Source organism: Primulina tabacum, chromosome 13 (genome assembly GCF_025594145.1).
Source record: "Primulina tabacum isolate GXHZ01 chromosome 13, ASM2559414v2, whole genome shotgun sequence".
NCBI classification, from domain to species: Eukaryota; Viridiplantae; Streptophyta; class Magnoliopsida; order Lamiales; family Gesneriaceae; genus Primulina; species Primulina tabacum.
In genome coordinates this window covers 37,023,443-37,043,487 of record NC_134562.1, presented here as the reverse complement: position 1 = coordinate 37,043,487, position 20,045 = coordinate 37,023,443, and the positions used below count along the sequence as shown (strand labels likewise).

The 20,045-nt window shown below is 32.8% G+C and overlaps 3 protein-coding genes across 12 annotated transcripts; all 3 read left to right on the top strand.

Annotated features, from left to right (window-relative positions):
* The first annotated feature begins 594 nt into the window (after positions 1 to 594).
* LOC142522939 (protein WUSCHEL-like) lies at positions 595 to 2,487 on the top strand. The gene is made up of 3 exons (XM_075626536.1): positions 595 to 1,109; positions 1,203 to 1,306; positions 1,891 to 2,487. The coding sequence occupies exons 1-3, from the start codon at positions 743 to 745 to the stop codon at positions 2,233 to 2,235; spliced, it is 816 nt and encodes a 271-aa protein (XP_075482651.1). The 5' UTR covers positions 595 to 742; the 3' UTR covers positions 2,236 to 2,487.
* A 3,873-nt stretch (positions 2,488 to 6,360) lies between these two features.
* Positions 6,361 to 10,177, top strand: LOC142523449 (uncharacterized). Of its 3 annotated transcripts, none has more exons than XM_075627256.1 (4): positions 6,361 to 9,059; positions 9,146 to 9,254; positions 9,347 to 10,007; positions 10,106 to 10,163. In XM_075627256.1, the coding sequence occupies exons 1-3, from the start codon at positions 6,463 to 6,465 to the stop codon at positions 9,959 to 9,961; spliced, it is 3,321 nt and encodes a 1,106-aa protein (XP_075483371.1). In that variant the 5' UTR covers positions 6,361 to 6,462; the 3' UTR covers positions 9,962 to 10,007; positions 10,106 to 10,163. The 3 variants fall into 3 exon arrangements, with proteins under 3 accessions (XP_075483371.1, XP_075483370.1, XP_075483372.1); XM_075627257.1 differs by lacking the exon at positions 10,106 to 10,163 and having other exon boundaries at positions 6,367 to 9,059; positions 9,347 to 9,412; positions 9,702 to 9,855; XM_075627255.1 differs by having other exon boundaries at positions 6,362 to 9,059; positions 9,347 to 10,177.
* Positions 10,178 to 11,260: 1,083 nt separating this feature from the next.
* On the top strand, positions 11,261 to 16,123 carry LOC142523433 (uncharacterized). Of its 8 annotated transcripts, none has more exons than XM_075627232.1 (9): positions 11,261 to 11,412; positions 13,176 to 13,368; positions 13,473 to 13,732; positions 13,802 to 14,005; positions 14,086 to 14,178; positions 14,471 to 14,578; positions 14,652 to 14,737; positions 14,820 to 15,168; positions 15,249 to 16,123. In XM_075627232.1, the coding sequence occupies exons 2-9, from the start codon at positions 13,188 to 13,190 to the stop codon at positions 15,351 to 15,353; spliced, it is 1,386 nt and encodes a 461-aa protein (XP_075483347.1). In that variant the 5' UTR covers positions 11,261 to 11,412; positions 13,176 to 13,187; the 3' UTR covers positions 15,354 to 16,123. The 8 variants fall into 8 exon arrangements, with proteins under 8 accessions (XP_075483347.1, XP_075483346.1, XP_075483345.1 ...); XM_075627231.1 differs by having other exon boundaries at positions 11,265 to 11,412; positions 12,888 to 13,368; XM_075627230.1 differs by having other exon boundaries at positions 11,265 to 11,412; positions 12,826 to 13,368.
* The last annotated feature ends 3,922 nt before the right edge of the window (positions 16,124 to 20,045 follow it).

The window sequence follows — 20,045 nt, the reverse complement described above, 5'->3', positions numbered from 1 at the left end:
CTTTATAAAATATCTCTTTTCGTTTTGATAATTCATTTCTGGCCTAATATATATATATATATATATATATAAGTATACGCATGTATGTATATTTATATATATCTGTGTGTACACACTTTATTTGCACACAAGTGGATGGCATCGCCTTTGTAAACCCCATACCATTTTTAAAATAATTTCTTACTCACAACATTTTGTCTAAAAACCAGCAAGAATTTTTACAGTTACATGAAGTGTCTTAAATGAGAGTACTTTCAACTTCACACTGCAAGTACAAGAACATCTCAATAACTCTGGCTATGCTAACATACAGATCTCCATTAATTATAAGAAGAATCCTCCTCAAAGTTTAAATTATTTTGTAGCATTCATTCATTCAGAAAATCACTTAAAAACTCTGATATTTATATGAACATATATATAATTATAATATATCATATCATATAAAATAATCACAAATCTTTTTGATGGATACCTTTTGATCCAAGCAATTGTGTCTGAAATTCCTCCTCTTTTGTCACTTTAATTCCTTTTTGTTCTGTCAACTTCAGTCCTTCTCCTCCAGATATCGTCTCTCTGATATCAAATCTTCTCTCCATGTGCCCAAACTTCATCTCTCCCTCCTTTAAAATTCTCACATTCTTTAACTTACACCTACCACCACACATATTATATTCCCAAATCCTCTCTGTGTTTTCTATAACAATTTATTATTGTAATTAGTTTCTAGAATTCTGGTGACATGGAACCTCAAAATCTGCAAAATCCCACCGCAAATGATCAAGAAACGGGGAGGAACAGTAGTTTTATGTGCAGACAGAGCAGTACTAGGTGGACACCAACAACTGATCAGATAAGAATCTTGAAGGATCTTTATTACAATAATGGACTTAGGTCTCCTTCTGCGGAGCAGATTCAGAGGATTTCTGCTAGGTTAAGACAATATGGGAAGATTGAGGGGAAGAATGTTTTCTACTGGTTTCAGAATCACAAGGCTAGAGAGAGGCAGAAGAAGAGATTCACTTGTGATAATATACCGGCCATGCAGTACAGGAATGGGGTTTGGAAGAACGACGAGATTTATAATAAGTTTCCCAACGTGAATTCTGGTGAAATTTTGAAGGCTTATTTTTCTTTTTAAGTTTTCGATAATTTTGTTTGATGGGTTTATTTTATGCAGTTTCTTGAATTTACCTATGCAGGTAGCTTCCCGTCTTCGTCGGTTCCTTCTGCGCCTGGTTTGATCAATGTTGGCTCTGCGGGAAACTTCGGAATTGGATCTTTTGCTGTGGAGAAGAGCTTTCGGGTGAGTGCAATGGATGCCTTTCGTACGTTTACTGATGCATATGCATATCAAGATATATAGTCCCGGTGAGAGAAGATCAAAGTTTAATTCCTTTAACAAAATATACGTATATGGCTTGATCCTGCTAAATCCGCCCAACATGGATCCCGTCTAGTTTCGCATTATAGACAAATTTTTGGACTGGTTTAGGGTCTGGTCTCTGTCTTTCACAGACCAAACTCACAAAGTAACAGACACCTTCGTGATCTTTGGGATATTTTATATTTTGACCAAGGAAAACAAATCACAAATGTACAGTTTTTACGATTTTGTCTGATTTTAAAAATACATGTATTTAAAATTGAACGTGTTTGGGTACGTGCAAAGCTCTTCTCGACTACACAATCCCTGAGTCTGTGTTCAAAGACATTCCGACATGGGAAATTTTTTTAGTGAAAAACCCTCTGCTGTCTAATATTAAATTAAGAATAAAATTTCACTTTTATTCATTTATATCAATATTTATTCTAATTTTCTGTACCTCTTGTTGACTGATCTCGTCTTTAACAATTTTTAGATTGAATTTACGTTAATACATTCAACAGGATTGTTCTATAACCCCGAATTCCAACACCTGCGGATCAATGAGCCAAAACTTAACATGGATCGGGGTGGATCCTTGCTCTGCGACCTACCCTTTTCTTGAGAAGAAGAACTGCTACATCAGTGCTGATCTTCAAACCCTAGAAATGGAGGAAGAAGAAGCCGAAGATGTAAACCCAGAAATCGAAACCCTTCCACTCTTCCCCATACACAGTAACATCAAACAAGAAACGGACTACTTCAATGGTGGCTGGCACCACTGCTCCACCGACGGTATCACCGGTCTTACGGCTTCTTTGGAGCTCACCCTCAACTCCTATGCGGCAAGATTTCCTAATGGTCCGTAATTAATCATTTAAGAATTGTAAATTTAAAGTAATATATGTGGGCTTTCTTTGTTTAGCGCATTCTAGCAGTCTCATCTCGAGGGATTAATTCTTAGTTATTTACGTTAATGGCGATATTATGTTAATGGTGATACTTATGCCTAGCTAATTCTCCATTGCTTGTATATTTTAGCGTATTGAACTATATTAGTTGGCTTATGAACTGTTGTACTTAGTATTCTCTAATAAATGTCTGAAAATATCATTAACTTGAAGTGGGGAAAGTATTTAAATTGGGTCGAAAATTATCTCAATTTCATATTTAATTATAGTTTACTCAATTTCACATTTAATTATAGTTTAATTTAAAATCCATTTAGCTTGCACAAAGTTTGAATGATAAAACTATTCTGTATAAAAAGTATTGTCTCGTGAAACCATTGCCTAAGTTTAGTACACATCTTCTTCTTTTTTTTCCGACACCGAGTTTGTACAATTTTAACGTAGTTATTATAATAACTTATAAGCCAATGAAAATTCCCTTGCAATAAGATTGATAAATTTTTAATGAAATGAAATAATATTCAAGTTGACAGAACATATGCGAACTAATTAACCTAATTTATATGCACCCTTAAAGGAAAATTGCATTTAAATCTTGTATATTTATCTATTTATAATTTTAATTAGTCTTCTATATTATCAAATTTCATTATTAGTTCGGTAAATTCATTTTTTAACGATTTTAGTCTTTTTCTGATCACATTCATGACGTTAATGTGACACTAACAAGTAGTGTCATATTGACACTCACGATGATATAAATGACTAAATTTTCTAAACAAAGAATATGCAGAACCAATAATTTGATAACAAAAAGGCGAATTCCCCGAAAAACATACATACAAAACCAAAAATAAATTTTTTCACATCCTTAATTAGTTGTGAGTCGACCATAAACTATCTTTATTCAAACCAGCTTGCTTCCATCATCTTTACCATCTTATTTAGACATAAGTCGTGTATATCATTCTTCATAAATCATAAATGTACAGATTAATATAGCATTTCACATCGTTTAATATAGTCGTCACTCCATTATATTAAACATATAGCACGTAAATGTCAACTTATAATTTACATGAAGCAGATTATCCAGAAATATAATGTGTCTATATGTATGTATATGTATACGTACATATATATATTTCCTTCCTCTGTCAATGCAGATGTGAGCTTTTTTATACATATTCTATAATTAGGATATATTCTCCGAAAATATTAATGCAAGCGTGAACGCTTTCATTTGGCTGCATTGTGATATAAGAATGCTATTATGGATGCTTATACATGCATGTGAGAACAGTCTGTTTACTATGTATAAACATTAGCTCCAGACGATAAATTATTAATCGTAATATTTATATATATACATTCATTTGACTTAATTAACGTATGTCTGCATGTACACAATTAGCATTACTGACATTGCAATTATATCATGATAAATATCAACTCACATTTTATTTTATGTAAAGATGAGTTTGTGTATATATAATGTGGTCCAAACTATTCGAGATATTTACTTTTATAAATTTAATGTTGCTTCTAATTTGAATCAGCAAAGTTTCGTTTTTTAGCTAGCATCCGTGATAAAATATCATTCCACTGATTAATTAAAATTATTTTTTAAAATATGCATAGTAATTCAAATTTTTTATGATCAAATTCAAAAGCTTAATTACAATTAGATAATTTAGCTAGGCACACATGAAATCTTTTTTCCGTTTTCTTTTGGAAAGCGTACGGAAACTAAAGAAATTATACATATAACAAAATATTTGAAAAAACGTTATACAAAAATTGAAAAAACATTATATAGAAAAAATTCTTAAAACGTTATATAATGATAATGAAAAGGCTTTATAAGTACTTGTTCAGAACGGATTCAGTTTAATGTATTGGTAAATAATAATAATAATACTAATAATAATAATAATAATAATAATAATAATATGAATAATATATATTATTTTTAAAAGTACCATTAATTAGCAGGGAAGAAAACATTACATCACACCTTAAAATTTTCAAATTTGGTGGATATTAATATAATTGATCAGAAAGAATCTAGCCAACATTTGGTTAGTGACATAAAAATCTCCAATATAGGAGAGACGTGAGTACCAAACATTGTAAAATAAAACTCCACCAATCATTGTAATAAATAGAATACCGGATCTTATTCAATTATTTTTTTATAACAATTAAAAAAAAGAAAAACAAACCGTAATCAATTAAAAATAATAGTATGCTGCCCTAAATCATGAGTGGTGTTGAAAATCAGACAAATGGGTACACTGTAAAGTTAGGATTTTGTGGGAGGTGACATTACGTAGCCGTTATTTTTGAGGCTACATGGAATAGATAGGAGAGCATATATATATATATATATATATATATATATATGTATGTATATGTATCTATATATATATGTATATATATGTCCGAGTTTGCAAATTATTTGCTTGTCGTCTCGGCCTTTCCCAATGCCCGACTGACTAACTTTACATTTTCCATTTCCTTCCCATCAATAATTATCAAGTAAATAATCTAACTTAATAATTCATAGCTTAAACTTTTGCCGTCCGGCCGGGAGTGTACTTTTGTTTCTTAGTTTGGATATATACTTGAGACAAACATTGATTTGCTAGCTCATACTTTGGCACAGACTTCTTCTCCATGATTAGGTTGTATATTTTTTTATATATTTCTGGGGACTCAATTCCTCTGTTTTTTGCAAAAATTACAAATAAAATATACCCATCGAGTTAAAGCCATGTAACTGATTGTGGGCCAATGACGTGGACAAGTCTACATCCAATATTGGGCCATTCACTCAAAAGTTTTCATGTATTCGGTCCCACTTCACATTCAAAGAGCTTGCTTTGTACTTAAATAACGTCTCGATCACCAAGATTTGTGGTCGATGCTTTCCCCTTTTGCTTGGACATTTTCGCATGCTTTTTGCCTTGTACTGACCCCTGATGTCTCTTTGGTACACCAAGCCCATGTATGAGAACCCACTGTCTAATAAAAAGCAAAAAGAAAGATATTATCTTAATAACCTTTTAATCTATAGCAAACGTCGAAATGATATCCGGTGGATTTTTCGTGAGATATTTCCAATGTCGCACTACAAAAAAATAGTTGTTTTAGAACCGGTTATTTTGAAGCGGTTAGTTAACTGCATCGAATGAGTAAGGTTTTAGAAATGGTTATTCATTATCCGAGTCGATAGAGCTTCTATAGGAGCGGTTGTATTAGACCGCTTCCATTTAGTGAATTCAGAAGCGGTTAATTGGATGCGGTTTACGAACCGCAGCAAAAGAGGTATGGTTTAGAAGCGGTTACATATTATCCGCTTTAATAGAATGTCATTCGAAGCGGTTTAGCCAAACCGTTTCTATTTAGTGCATTCAGAATCGGTTATTTGCAATCGGTTTACTAACCGCACCTAACGAGTATGGTTTTAGAGGTGGTTATTTATTATCCGCTTCAATAGAATTTCATACGAAGCAGTTAAGTTATACCGCCTCTATTTAGTGAATTCCGAAGCGGTTGGAAATTAACGGTTGTAAAATTTTATTTTGCAGCGGTTGAAACCGCTCCTAAAACTAATACATAAGCAGAATTTCATGCTAATTTAAACAAAACGTAAGCAGAGTTTTATTTTGAAGCGGTTGAGAAGCGATCGAATCATTTTAAAAAACGTTAGCAAAATTTCATGCTAATTTAAACATTTACCTCACATATTTCATTGATTCGATCGGCGGCCACCAAGTCCACATTGGAATTGTGCTTGTCATTTTTAGGTAATTTCCTAACTTATTTAGAAAAATTAATCAATTTTTTTTCTTGAAATCCTGATTTTTTAGATTATATTGTGTTCTATTGCTAGATTAATCAAGAGTGAGGTTGATAGATATATTGTCAGTTTTGGCCCATATTTTAATTTTTGATGTTTCAGATTATTAAATTTTTTATATAAATAGTTTTTGAATACATTCAAATCAAGTTTAAACATCTGTATTTAATATGTTTGTTAAAATGACTAAAAGAAAAGGTGTTCGAAATTTTATTTCCTCACATACCTATATGTTGAACTATTTTAGTGTTTTAGGATTGTACAATAGTGAAATTGATTATGTTTGATTTATATTATAGGTTCAAACAGTGAAGGCATGGATGGATTATCCTCGTGGCAGTCTTGAGTATCAGGTGGGAATCCGAAATTTTTTACGTTATGCATTTGCTAACACGACTAGTGAAGTCACGAAACCGTGTCCTTGTCGTAAATGCATCAACTCATTGAATCATGATCGTGAGACAATATATGAACATTTGATGATAAACGGAATTTTACAAGATTATCGTATTTGGAATTTTCATGGTGAAAAGTTGATTGTGCAATCTCATGATAACATGAGAGATGAGATTCATGCCTCAGGAGAAGTTTATGATACAGTTAACCATGAATCAATGGGACAAGAAACATTACATGATGTATTTGGGATGTCTGAAGGATCACCCATGAGGAATGAAAATTACACTACTGCATCAACAAGTCGTACACCGATGCAGTCTAATGTGGAAGAATTCTATAAATTGGTAGAAGAAGGGAAACAACCGTTATATGCTGGATGCACTGATTTTTCTAAACTGACATTTCTTGTTGAGTTATTTCAATTGAAAGTGAGTGGAAAATGGAGTGATAAGTCCTTTACAACATTATTGGATTTTCTTCGACGAGTACTGCCACCTGAAGCACAAGTACCAAATTCATTTTATGAAGCGAAGAAATTAATTTCTAATTTGGGACTTCACTACGAAAAAATACATGCTTGTCCGAACGATTGCATGATTTATTGGGGCAATGATGCTAATGAACAATCTTGCAGAGTATGTAACCTTTCAAGGTGGAAAAACATGCACAAACAACCGAAGAAGTCACGCAAAGTCGGAAAGAAAAATCTGCAGGTGAAAACTCCAGCGAAGGTTTTTTGGTATTTTCCATTGAAACCAAGATTACAACGATTATTCATGTCATCTAAGACATCTGAAAATATGCAATGGCATTCTAAGAAACGGGTTTCAGATGGAATTTTAAGGCATCCAGCTGATTCGCCAGCGTGGAAGACATTTGATGAGCGACACGTTGATTTTGGTGCAGATCCTAGAAACGTTCGTTTGGGACTCGCCACCGATGGGTTTAATCCATTTAAAAATCAAAGTACATCACACAGTACATGGCCTGTTGTTCTAATGCCTTATAATTTGCCACCTTGGGAATCCATGAAACCTCATTCAATTATTTTATCCACCTTAATTCCAGGACCCAAAGCACCTGGAAATGATATTGATGTATATTTACGTCCCTTGTTTGCTGAATTGAAAGACTTATGGGAAAATGGGATTAACACTTATGATGCTTCCAACAAAGAAATGTTTCAAATGCGGGCTGCATTGCTTTGGACAATTAGTGACTTTCCAGGTTTGGGATGTTTATCTGGGTGGAACACATATGCCAAGAATGCTTGTCCAACATGTGCTGATAAGACAGATGCGGTATACTTGAATAATGGAAGGAAATGGTCGTTTAGAGGGCATCGCCGCTTCTTACCGGCAGATGCAAAAATCCGAACTATGACGAGTTATGGCAAGCCAGAGCAACGTGAATTAGATTTGAAACCATTGTCAGGATCTGATGTTATACAAATGACCCAAAATCGGAATGTGGTATTTGGTAAGAGTAACATATCGAAACCATCTGTGCGAGCGAAAACAGGTTCCAATGAACAAATGTGGAGGAAACGAAGCATTTTTTTCACTTTGCCTTATTGGGAGTTTAATTTGATAAGACATAATTTAGATCCTATGCATATTGAGAAAAATGTTTGTGATAATATCCTTGGAACACTTTTAGATGATTCTAGCAAGAGTAAAGATAACGCTGCCGCACGCAGAGATTTGAAAATATTGGGTATTATGAAACAATTATGGCCACAACCACAACCAGATGGCACAGAATATTTACCCCCTGCATGTTATGGTATGAGCAAAGCTGAAAAAAAGTTGTTTTGTTCAGTGTTGAAAGATATTCGTGTCCCTGATGGTATGTCATCTGATATTTCAAAATGTGTTGATGTTGGACGTTGTAAGATTATGGGTCTAAAAAGCCATGATTGTCATGTCATAATGGAACAATTTCTTCCAATAGCTCTTCGTCGTGTGTTATCAAAAAAGGTAACTGCACCATTAATTGTTTTGTGTGAGTATTTCAGAGCAGTGTGTGCAAAGTCCTTACGAAAAGATGAGTTAAAAAAGGCTGAAGAAGGGGTTGTATTGGTTTTATGTCAGTTAGAAAGAATTTTTCCACCATCATTTTTCACAATAATGGTGCATTTGGTGGTGCATTTGGCATATGAAGCAAGAGTAGCTGGGCCTGTACATTATCGGTGGATGTATCCAATAGAAAGATATCTTGGAAAACTAAAAAATTTTGTTAGAAACAAAGCACGACCCGAGGCCAATATTGCAGAGGCATACTTAGCAGATGAATGCGTTGTGTTTTGTTCTCGTTATTTAGAGTGTACAGACTCGTTTGCCAATAAAGACGCAAGACACCAGGAGACCCCCGATAATGAGTATCCTTTACTACCATTGTTTCCACAAATAGGACGAACTACAAAAAAGCGTCAAATAGTTACTTTGGACAGCAAAACTCTGAGCCAAGCTCACAGATATATCCTTTCTAATTGCACAGCTCTACAATCATATCGTGAGTAAGTATTATTTTGGAAATGTAATTTCAATTTTATTGTTTTGTCAATACTACAAGTTTCTAATCATCAATGTTGTGGTGGAATAGAGAATTAAAAGACGAATTGAAGAGAAAGCATAGATATGGTCATCGTCCAACTAACTTTCAGTTGGATTATATGGTTCGAATGCAATTTCCAGAATGGTTTGCTAAAAGAGTAAGTAACATTTCGATTGATTTATTGGTAAATAGACTGATTATTATTTTAAAAATATTAATATCAAAATTGTGTTTGTGTATGTATTATAGGTTGATCGGGCAAATGAACGAATTGATGACTTAACTCTAAGGGTACTTGCACGTGGTCCGAATCCTGTAGCATTTACTTATCATGGGTTCAATGTGAATGGTTTTGCATTTCGCACAGTAGAATCCGAGAGAAACAAAAAAATGCAGAATAGTGGAGTCATGGTGCCGTCGATGCATGATAATGACGATAATGAGTCAACCTATTATGGACGGTTAACTGATGTTATCTCACTTGATTACAGTGGTCATGGACGAATAGTTTTGTTTCGATGCGATTGGGTTAATACTACTGTTGGAATGAAAATTGATCCTTTAGGATTTACGATGCTGAATTTTTCGCGTTTGATACATACAGGAGAACGAGAAGAGCATGAACCTTTTATTTTGGCTTCGCAAGCTCAAATGATTTATTATGTTCGTGATCCAAAAGAAGAAGATTGGCATTCTGTTACTCGCTACACACCAAGAGACACATACAACTTGGGCAATGAAGATGATATTGATACAATGCAATTCATTCCTAACAATTTTTCAGATGTCGAATTTTTGTTGGATGACGTAAACACTATAGACATTGAGTTAACAAGAAATGCATGTAGATGGCTCAATCGTTGATGGCATGCCTATTGTGAACCATGAAACTGATGAAGAATAAGGGGAGGTTAGTTTACATGTCTTCTGGTAAATTGACCTCTGTTTTATTTATTATTTTAATATTCTTTAATTATAACTCCATGACCTTATCTGTTTGAGTTTCAGATAAGCTTGATTCCAGATAAAGAGACAACTTAACGCCAGGAGTTATGCTTTTATTGAGTATATATTTTTGTTATCGATAAGGAATGTGATTATTCAACCACTTACGGCTGATTTATGTTTTTTTTCTTTAATAATTTGGTTTGTTTCCCTTTATTTTGTGATCACTTCTTTCTAGTTGTTCTATTTTATCTTTCAAGTCTCTTAATTGAACTGCATATTCGTATTTGCTACATAGATAATGTATTCATGACAGGACCACATTTCTCTTTTTGGAGTATCGAAATTGTTTTTCTCCTCTGTAATCTAACACTTAACAATACTTGTGTTTATCATGCAACTGGTAAAGAGTTTGGTGGTGGGCTTGGAACAACTCGTGGTAAAACTGTTCCAAATTTGTAGTGGACAGTTGATTAGTGATGTGCATCCATTTTTATCTTTTGATTTTTTTGTTTCGTTTCATGTTTATTGAATGTTAAATTAAATGTATATTCAAATTAAATGTACAAATTTTAAATAAATAAATGTTGGGATCATGTACATAAAATATACTTTTATATTATCAATCCACGAGGCATACCATAGGTTTTCTATTAATTACTTCTCCAAACCACATTAGTTGTTTATTATATATAATTTTTCTTATATATTATCAATCCATGAGGCATATACAACAAGCTTTCTATTATTCACTTCTTCAAACAATATTTGTTGTTTTTTATATTTAGTTTGTTAAAAATAATTACTATTAATTAATAATGTAGTAGACTTAATTTTAAAATACAAAAGATAAATGTACGAGAAAATCCTACTGTGTAGGAATACATTCTATCAATTTTTGTATGAAAAATTAGTGAACTATTATTAATTATTTTTAAAAAAATCTGAATTTGACATATTTTTTCTTAAAATAAGATAGTTTTACATTATAAATTAATTAAATTATCCTAGAACTTCTCTCTCCCCAAGCAATTGACATGTGCTAATTTTGTTGTCATCGATCAATCAAATTTGAATTTATGGAAGTAAATATTAATTATTAATAAAGAACAAGAGAATATCCAATATTGTGTAAATAAGCATTTACATCATTGATAATCTACCTGCCTTAATTAAAAAGAAAATTAGGAGGCTTAATTAAAAAGAAAACAAAGCGTACGAAGCAGAACCCCGCATTTTTTTTCATTCCCGCCCTCACAATCGATTTTTCCCCATCTTGTGACCCGACGATCGATTTTTTCCCATCTTGTGTCGAAGAAAATCTATGCCCTATACCGAGTTGCAATCGTTTAGAAAATCTTGTTCTGTAGGTAAATTCTCTTCCCGTTGCCGTAAAATTTCTTTTATTTTGCTAAGGATTTTGATGGTGGTTATTTTAATATTGTTTTTGTTCTTTGTTTTGATTATTTAATGGAAACGTTCTTGTTTCCGAGTGTGTAAAGTTGTCAATCGCTTCTGAATTTCTGAGGGTGTGTAGTTGCCGGTAGCTTCTGAATTTCTGGTGGTGTAAAGTATAACAATGCTATGATTTCTCTACCATTTCCAACAATGAACGTTCTTGGTTGTTTTATTTAATTGCTCAACTAAACTTTTATCTTGCAAAATCCAGGATATCTTTTACAATGATGGCTTGCATAGCTGTCTAAGCTATTTCTATAATGGAGGGAATGCATTCCAGAGAGTGAGTTTTCATCACCATTTGTGCAAGTCCGGGTAAAATTTTGGGGGTTCTATGTTTATTTAGTTTTTATGTTATTATATTTATGTTTACTCCTTCCCTCTCCAGATCCACCAACAGCCCAAAAAAATGTTTACTCCCTCCCTCTCCAGATCCACCAACAGCCCAAAAAAAAAAAGGAAACTTCTAAGTCAAAACACAATGAGTTCATTCTTCAATGTCTAAAATTTGAGTTCTGTCCAGATAATCAACCCTTCAGAATCAATAAATACTGAGCCATAGTTTCAGATTTGTTTTATTATTGCAGTGCATGTTCTCAATTACTCACAAAGAATAGTGGATGTTTGTTGTTGAATTGCAGACTTTGAAGACTTGAGGTAGTGTTATTGATATGTTTAAGTTAAGGGTACTTTTGAAAATGCATCGCATAACTTGATGTGTTCCACTTTGAGAAGTGAAGGGAAGTTTGAATTGCATTTGATCTACCTTATATTCTCTTTGAAACTCGTAGGTGTGGTGAACTGGTAAATCATACAAGCTTTGATCTTCTTTTCACGCGTCTTTCTCATGGATGATGATGTGTAGATACTTGCATGATGAAATATAATTGATCTTTTTACTAGTTACTTGAAAAAAACTGACTAGTGTCAAGGTCAAAGCAGAAAGCTTTGTAGTTTTCAATTTTTATTTAATTAGACTTGAGGATAGGACAAGATATTCTATTATGTTTATGATTTGGATTAAGTCACTGCATTGGATCCCACGTTGACAAGTTTTTCTCATGAGGTTTAAACTAGTGATAAAGAAGTATTGGAGTCGTGCAAAGTGCTTCTAATCTTTAAATGATCAGTTGATGAATGTCTTGATTAGACATGGACTTGAATATGTTTGAAATTTGAATGAGAACATTTTCATAGAATCTAATTTTGAATTGTTTTATAAAAAAAAAAAAATCGAGGAGCTTGGTCGGTTAATCCATTTTCTTCGTGCCATCATCAATAAGCTTCTGATTTGACATTTCTATATTAATTCATGAAAATGGAAGGTGAAACATCAACAAGACACAAAGGGATTGAAAACATTTTTTTATCATAACATTATATGCAGATTGCAGGTAACAGCATCACTTTCATATCGCATCAAGTAACCACCACGGTGTATCATACTAAGTAGAATGACACTGTGAGCTGCCTTCCTTGTTTTAATAACAAGAGTACCGATGCAGGTTCAAAATTGAATTGAGAAGCAAAGGTAGACCATATACTATTTTTGTTTTTCATTACAACTGGTTCTTTTAGTATTCATTTTAAACTCATACTAGTGCAAATTATGGTCTTCTTTATATTTTAACCATCTTCTCGACTGTTGTAATTTTATATTATTTTTATTCTCAAGTACATATGAAAAATGACAAACAAAAGACTTCAGAAGTTGATTAAGAATATCAGAAAGCGATCTAGGGGACAAGAATCAAATAACAGGTGTGACGATGAAGTTGTATCACAAGACATAACATCACATTCATCACCGGAGACCCAAAACAATGCACTAGAATCACAACAAGATGACGAGGAGTTCCATGAGGAAGGTTGGAAATATATTTTTAATATATATGATTAAGTTTAAAGCACCAAATAACAATCATAATTTGCACACACACACACACACACATATATATATATATATTATCAGGCGAAAACGAAGTGTTGCCTTCGCAGAGGCAGCCGAATAGACGTGGGAGAACTGTAATGAAGGATGTTCATGCATTGCATCATGATGATTTGTTACATGTAACGTTTAATGAAAGAGGCCAACCTTATGGAGATTTACAACCGGTACTGGCAAATTATGTGGGGACAATAGCTCGGAATGGAGTTTTGTTGCCCCTTGATTATTTAGACTGGAGAAAAGTTCCAAAGCATCGGTTGGAGGAGGCATGGAAACTTGTTATTGTAAGTTGAGAACTACTTAATATCACACATGAGCTTCAAACATTAACATATTTTTCTTTATGTTTATAGGCACGATTCATAATCTCCGATCAACATCAGGATTTTGTGATGCAAATGATGGGGGTTGCATGGAGGCGATGGAGGACCGAAGTTAAAGCTACATCTTATGACTCCAATATCCCATTAGAGGAGCTTGTGTCCATTCGCCCTATTCCTCATGGGTTGGCTACAGAAGTTTGGGAAAGATTATGTGCGTACTGGAAGGCTACTGAGGTAATCATGAGTATTTATTATTAAATATATGTATATATATTTTTATGGATATTCATACTAAAACATAATTTTTTTTTCAGAAAAGTTCTAAAATAAATCGAGAAAATGGAAAAAATAAAAAAGGAACTCATGCACAGGGACGAACGAGTATCCCTTCTCTGGAAGACAAATTTGTAAGCATTAACCTGTATTTTTCTTTGCAAAAAGTCTCATATTACCTATTTGTTGTTTGAACTTTGATGTTATAGATAACTAGTGTTATATGCTTTTATGGTGTTGTAAATATAGATTAATAATTATATATGTTGTAGTTAAAATTTAAAGATATGTTGTTAATGATCGATTCTAGTTTTTCTTATCATTTATTTTGTTGTTGTGAATGTGTGAATTAAGAGTATAAGTTTTGTTGTTTGTAAAATTTCAGCTGTCATATTTTTTGTATATATGATATTGTTCTTCTATTAGTTGAAAGAGAATGGTAGGAAGCCGACTCGCATCGAAATAATGCATTTGAGTCGGAGAAGTAAAAAGAAAGGAGGTGCTCCAGTTGATGCTGAAGCCATACGCTATGAGGTGCTGATTGGTTACAATCTTATATAATGACTTTTGAATAAATTTTTCATTTACTTGACGTTTTGTTTGTTAGAATTTGTTGGATGAGGCTGTTCAAACTCGCTTACAAGACATGCCTGAGGGGACACAAGCAATAGAAGTGCATGAGGATGCATTTCGGTTATATTTTCTTTAAAATTTCATATTATTTTTGTTAATGTTATTACGAAATATATATGTATTAATTACAAGTTCTATGCAGTGATGTATTTGGAACCGAGCATTCTGGCCGAGTTCGATGTCTAGGAGCAGGAGCACTGCCTAGCCAAGTCTTCCCTGAACAATGCAGGCGAAGCTCATTCTACAATAGGCAAAACTATCATTCTACTTTGGAGATGACAAATAAATTCAAAGAAATGCAAGAACAAATGAAGAAAGATATGGAGATGCGTGAATCGCAGTTGCGAGCAGAAATGGAGGCGCAAAAAGCACAACTACAGACAGAAATGGAGAAAATGAGACAAATGCAAGATCAATTCGAAAGTTGTACACGGGTTATGCAGAGTATGATATCTGGAGGGTCTAGTGGACATGAATTGTTACCAACACAGGTATTTACATGTTATAAAATATCAAATGAAAAAATTGGTTGCTTGTTCTATTCTATGATAATTTCGATTTATTTTTACAGATGGCAACTGTAATGACAAACATCATTCAGAAACACATTTATGCCACATCCAATGAAAGAGAAAATGATGGCAGAACTCCTCCAGAAGAATCATCTGGTGATTAGATATTTAAGAAAAAACATACTTTAATTTTAGCCTTCGTTTGCAATCATCAGTATGTTTTTTTTTTTTTTAGAATTTCATGTTTCAGCAAATTTAGATATTCATTTGTGGATTTTGTTTGGTTTCCCAGTAAATGACAAATGTTTTTGTTGATTTCGAGTTATTTATTTTATATGTATCATGTTTTTTTTCCCATTTTCTTGTGTAGAAGGAAATGAATATAATAATTTGGAATTGTTTTTTTAAAATACTTATGAATTGGTTTACAACCGCTCCTACAAATAAAAATGTATCGCATTTACAAGCATTACTTAACCGCTCCTATATCGCCTCGAGAGCAAAGTAACCAAAGCGGTTCTTTTAATTCGGTTCTCAACCGCTGCAAACGAAATGGAGCACCAGCGGTTGAAAACCGCTTGTGTTGCTACTTGTAGGAGCGTTTATAAACCGCTTCAAAATAAATGGACCACAAACGGTTACTAGCCACTTGTGTTGCCACTTGTAAGAGCGGTTTCTTACCGCTTCAAACGAAATGCAGAACCAGCGGTTATACACCGCTTGTGTTGCTTCATACAGGAGCGGTTCAAACTGCTTCAATAATGGGCTTTAGGAGCGGTTGTTATTGCTTCACCACCGGCTGTGGTTACGGTGCAATAGATGCTAAGAGCGGAAGAAATGGAGTCGGTACATTAACCGCTTCAAATAAATTCGAAGCAGTGAAAAACCGCTGCAGATAGTCCCAAAAACCGGTTCTAAAACACATGTTTTTTTGTAGTGTCAGTCAGATATATATATATATATATATATATATAAATTTGGACTAATACATTTTTATATCACCAATTTCACCTCTTTTTAATGCCAAATAAATTAATAAATAATATTTTTAATTTTAAATATATCGATTTCGATTCCTATTATTGTGGATCTCGTGCGTATGAATGTTTTTAAATTATTTTTCACGTAATTTCTTTTTAATTTTTTTTATTTGATAAAGTCCTGGTATCATTATATACATGGATTATAAAGTAGTCCAAAGAAATCCGGATTGATACAAGTTAACCAAATATATATAATAATCATTATCACAATTTTCAGCTAATATTCAATGCCAAATGGAAAATATTTTGTACTTTGTTATTGATCATATTCTTCAGCAAGAATATAAATATTATCACAATTTCCCTATTCGATTCTTCTTAAAAATAAGGTAAAAATTTGTGTGAGACAGTTTCACGGGTCGTATTTTGTGAGACGGATCTCTTATTTAGGTCATCCATGAAAAAATATTATTTTTTATGCTAAGATTATTAATTTTTATTGTGAATATCGGTAGGTCAACAGATAAAAATGCGTAAGATCGCCTCACAAGAGACCTACTCCAAAAATAAATATCCAATCAACCCATATGCACGGCGAATATTAAATCGAAGAAGCTAAAATTTAATTGAGCGGATGTAATCGAAATTATCAAATAAAAGTTTTTTTATATAATTTTTTAATTCCAATATTAATCATTTACCATCAACACTCAAATCCGTGGATTCACACATGTTTACGCCATCGATCCAGAAAATAAAAGATCGGATAAAATAGATAACGTACAGACCATTAAACAATTGATCATGCATGATTCAGCCACTCAAACATCCTTCACATAACCGGCAACTTCTGAGCATCGGCCCACCGGCGGTGCCCGTCCTAGCTTGTGGCCGCCGACTTCTTCAGACACTCGATGCAGTCGACCACGGGTTCGCTGTGGTGCGGGTCGTCGGGGTAGTAGCCAAAACCAGACGGCTGAGCTGATGAACGGTTAGAGTGATCATGTGTGTGTGTGTGTTGTGACGCCGCCCTTTGATAGAGCCGAGAACATGATGAACCGAAACACGGCCTCCCTAATCCGGTCCAGCAGTGACAATGGCGAAAGCGGCCGGCCGGGTTTGACAGCCGCGGATCTCAGCCTTGGCTTACAGAATGGGTTTTTGATCATGATCGTTTAAGCATGTGTAGTTGGCACTGTGTTTTGTGATTGATCTTGTATTTAGTTTGTTCTGTGGCTGTGGTTTAATAATCCTTAATTAATTTGTTGTTATTATCATTATTATAAAGAAAACGGTACATGAATTGGAATTAGACAAAAACTGCGACATCCATCTCCGAGTCGACTCTATCCGATCCAACTCATAAAAAATAATATTTTTTATGTCAAAAATTTATTTTAAATAATAAATAAAATTGATTCGACTCATTTAACGAATATAGACCCGTTAAATCGTGATACCTATTTTTGAAATTAATAGAGAAATATATATCGTCTAACGTCTATAAGTCTATTGTGATATTAATTAAATAATTTATTTTTTTATAACTCGATGATAATAATAATAATAATAATAATAATAATAATTTTAAAACAAATAAAAAAATTAAAACAATGAGCAGTGAATCGTCAATCGAGGTTCACGTTCTAATAATTCTGATATAATTTTTAAATGTGTACATTTATATTTTATTGTATTTTATTTAATATTTTAACATTGAAATTTTCATTTAGCCACAAATTTCCATTTTCTGTCTCGAAGCAGTAGCTTAAAAGAAAAGAAAAACAATGATAGAAAGTTTGACTTTATTTTGAAATTCAATTTTAAGGGATATAAAAGTAAAGATACACCGTATAATTGGACTTATAAAAGTAATCACACGGCCAAGAGAAGATGAGATAATTTCGAATCGTCAAAAATCACACCAAACTCGGGATAATGGTGGCTTACTAATTAATTTGCCTATTTCATGATACCAAACTCATCATTGAAGTCTATCCAGAAATTTGTCTTTATAACAAATGAACAATAACCCTGAAATCTAATTATTGATTCAAGATTTTATATTGTCAAGTGTTGGTAATTTTATAACCATTCAAAAATTGTTATCTCCGAGGATGCATTCTTCCGAAGCCCCGCATTGTGCTATGGCTGCTTGCTCATCGCAAGTTGCTAACACATGATAGACTTGGGTTTGTTGAAGACAAACAATGCGTGCTTTGCCAGGAATTCAAGGAATCGAACACACACCTATTCTTCAAGTGCATGATCTCGAAACTGACTTAGGATGATCTTTGCTTTTTCATAGTCGCCATGACTTTTATTTTATTTTTTTATAATCGCATGGCTTCTTCAATTAATCGTTATGTGTGAATTGTTCTTACCTTCATTTGAATTATTGTAAATAAATAAGTTTTATAGAAATAAAGTTTTTTTTATAAACAGAAAGTTAGGTTCTCATCTTAAACCTTTCTTGAGGTATTTTCATTTTATGTCATGTTATGTAATTTTTGATTCTTTCATTTTATTAAGTTCAAGCAATTCCATTTCTATGGCACAACAGATTTTGGAAATATAGATTTGAATCGCGAAGAATATGAAAGAAAAACACCAAGCGATAAAACTATTTTTTTATGGACTGGAAAAAATCATTTGAAAAATAAAGAAAGAATATTCTTATTTTTTATTTTTTTAGTAATATTTTATACAATTTTTCCATATCGTTCACCTATACCTATTCTTTTTTTTATAAAAAAAATATTTCTTTTAAAAAGAAAATAAATCTATAATGAATTAGGAAAACGTATATTTATTTTGAACAATAGATGTCTTTCACATCCAGCTATACCAATGAGTAATCTCTTAATTTTAATTTCAATGGCAGTTCCAAAAAAACGTACTTCTGTATCAAAAAAGCGTATTCGAAAAAATGTTTGGAAAATGAATGGGTATTGTGCATCGTTAAAAGCGTTTTCCTTAGGGAAATCTCTTTCTACCGGGAATTCAAAAAGTTTTTTTGTGCGACAAACAAATAAAATAAATAGTAAAACGTTGAAATAATCTGAATCGGGCTGACTCGAAAAATTGACTGATTTTATTTCAAAAATACTTCAGATATTTTTTGTTGATTGAAAATTGACTGAGAAATCGTTGACTGAGTTGTTGTAGGCTACTGATTGTTTCCAAAAGTTGTTTGTTGAACACGATAGTGTACACCATGACAAAGTAGTTTGAAAAATCTCACAGTATGTGACATCACTTGTGTTGTATAAATCTTTTTTTTTTTTTGGGCATAATTTTAGGAAATTATGATAGCATAACTGCATGCGAATTATGTCAGCATAAGTGCAAGAAATTTATGACATAATAATTGCAAGAGAATTATGGCACCATAACTGCATGAAATTTTAGCAACATAATTGCAGGATAATTATGACAACGTAATTAGGAGAGAATTAGCGCATGAGCGTTGTCTCGACTGCGAATAGGTGACATAGACTGTAGTTTTGGGTCTTTGGCTACGTGTAGGCAGATGATCAGATCGCATAGTTATGATGTTTTGAAATTTTTATAGTCGTTATGACTTGATTTTTTTTACTAGTTATCATGACTTCTTTGATTTATTTTTTTTATAGTCATTGTGCTTTTTTTTTTAAATTTTTTTAATAATCTCTATGATTTGTTGAATTTTTTATAGTCACTGTGTTTTGTTGAATTTTTTATATTCACTATGTCTGGGCCGCTATATCTTGCTAAATTTTTTATAATGACCGCGACTTCTTTGATTTTTTTATTGTCGCTATGATTTTTTTTGTTTATAGTCATTGAATTCTTTAATTTATATTTTATAGTCGCTACGACTTGTTGAATTTC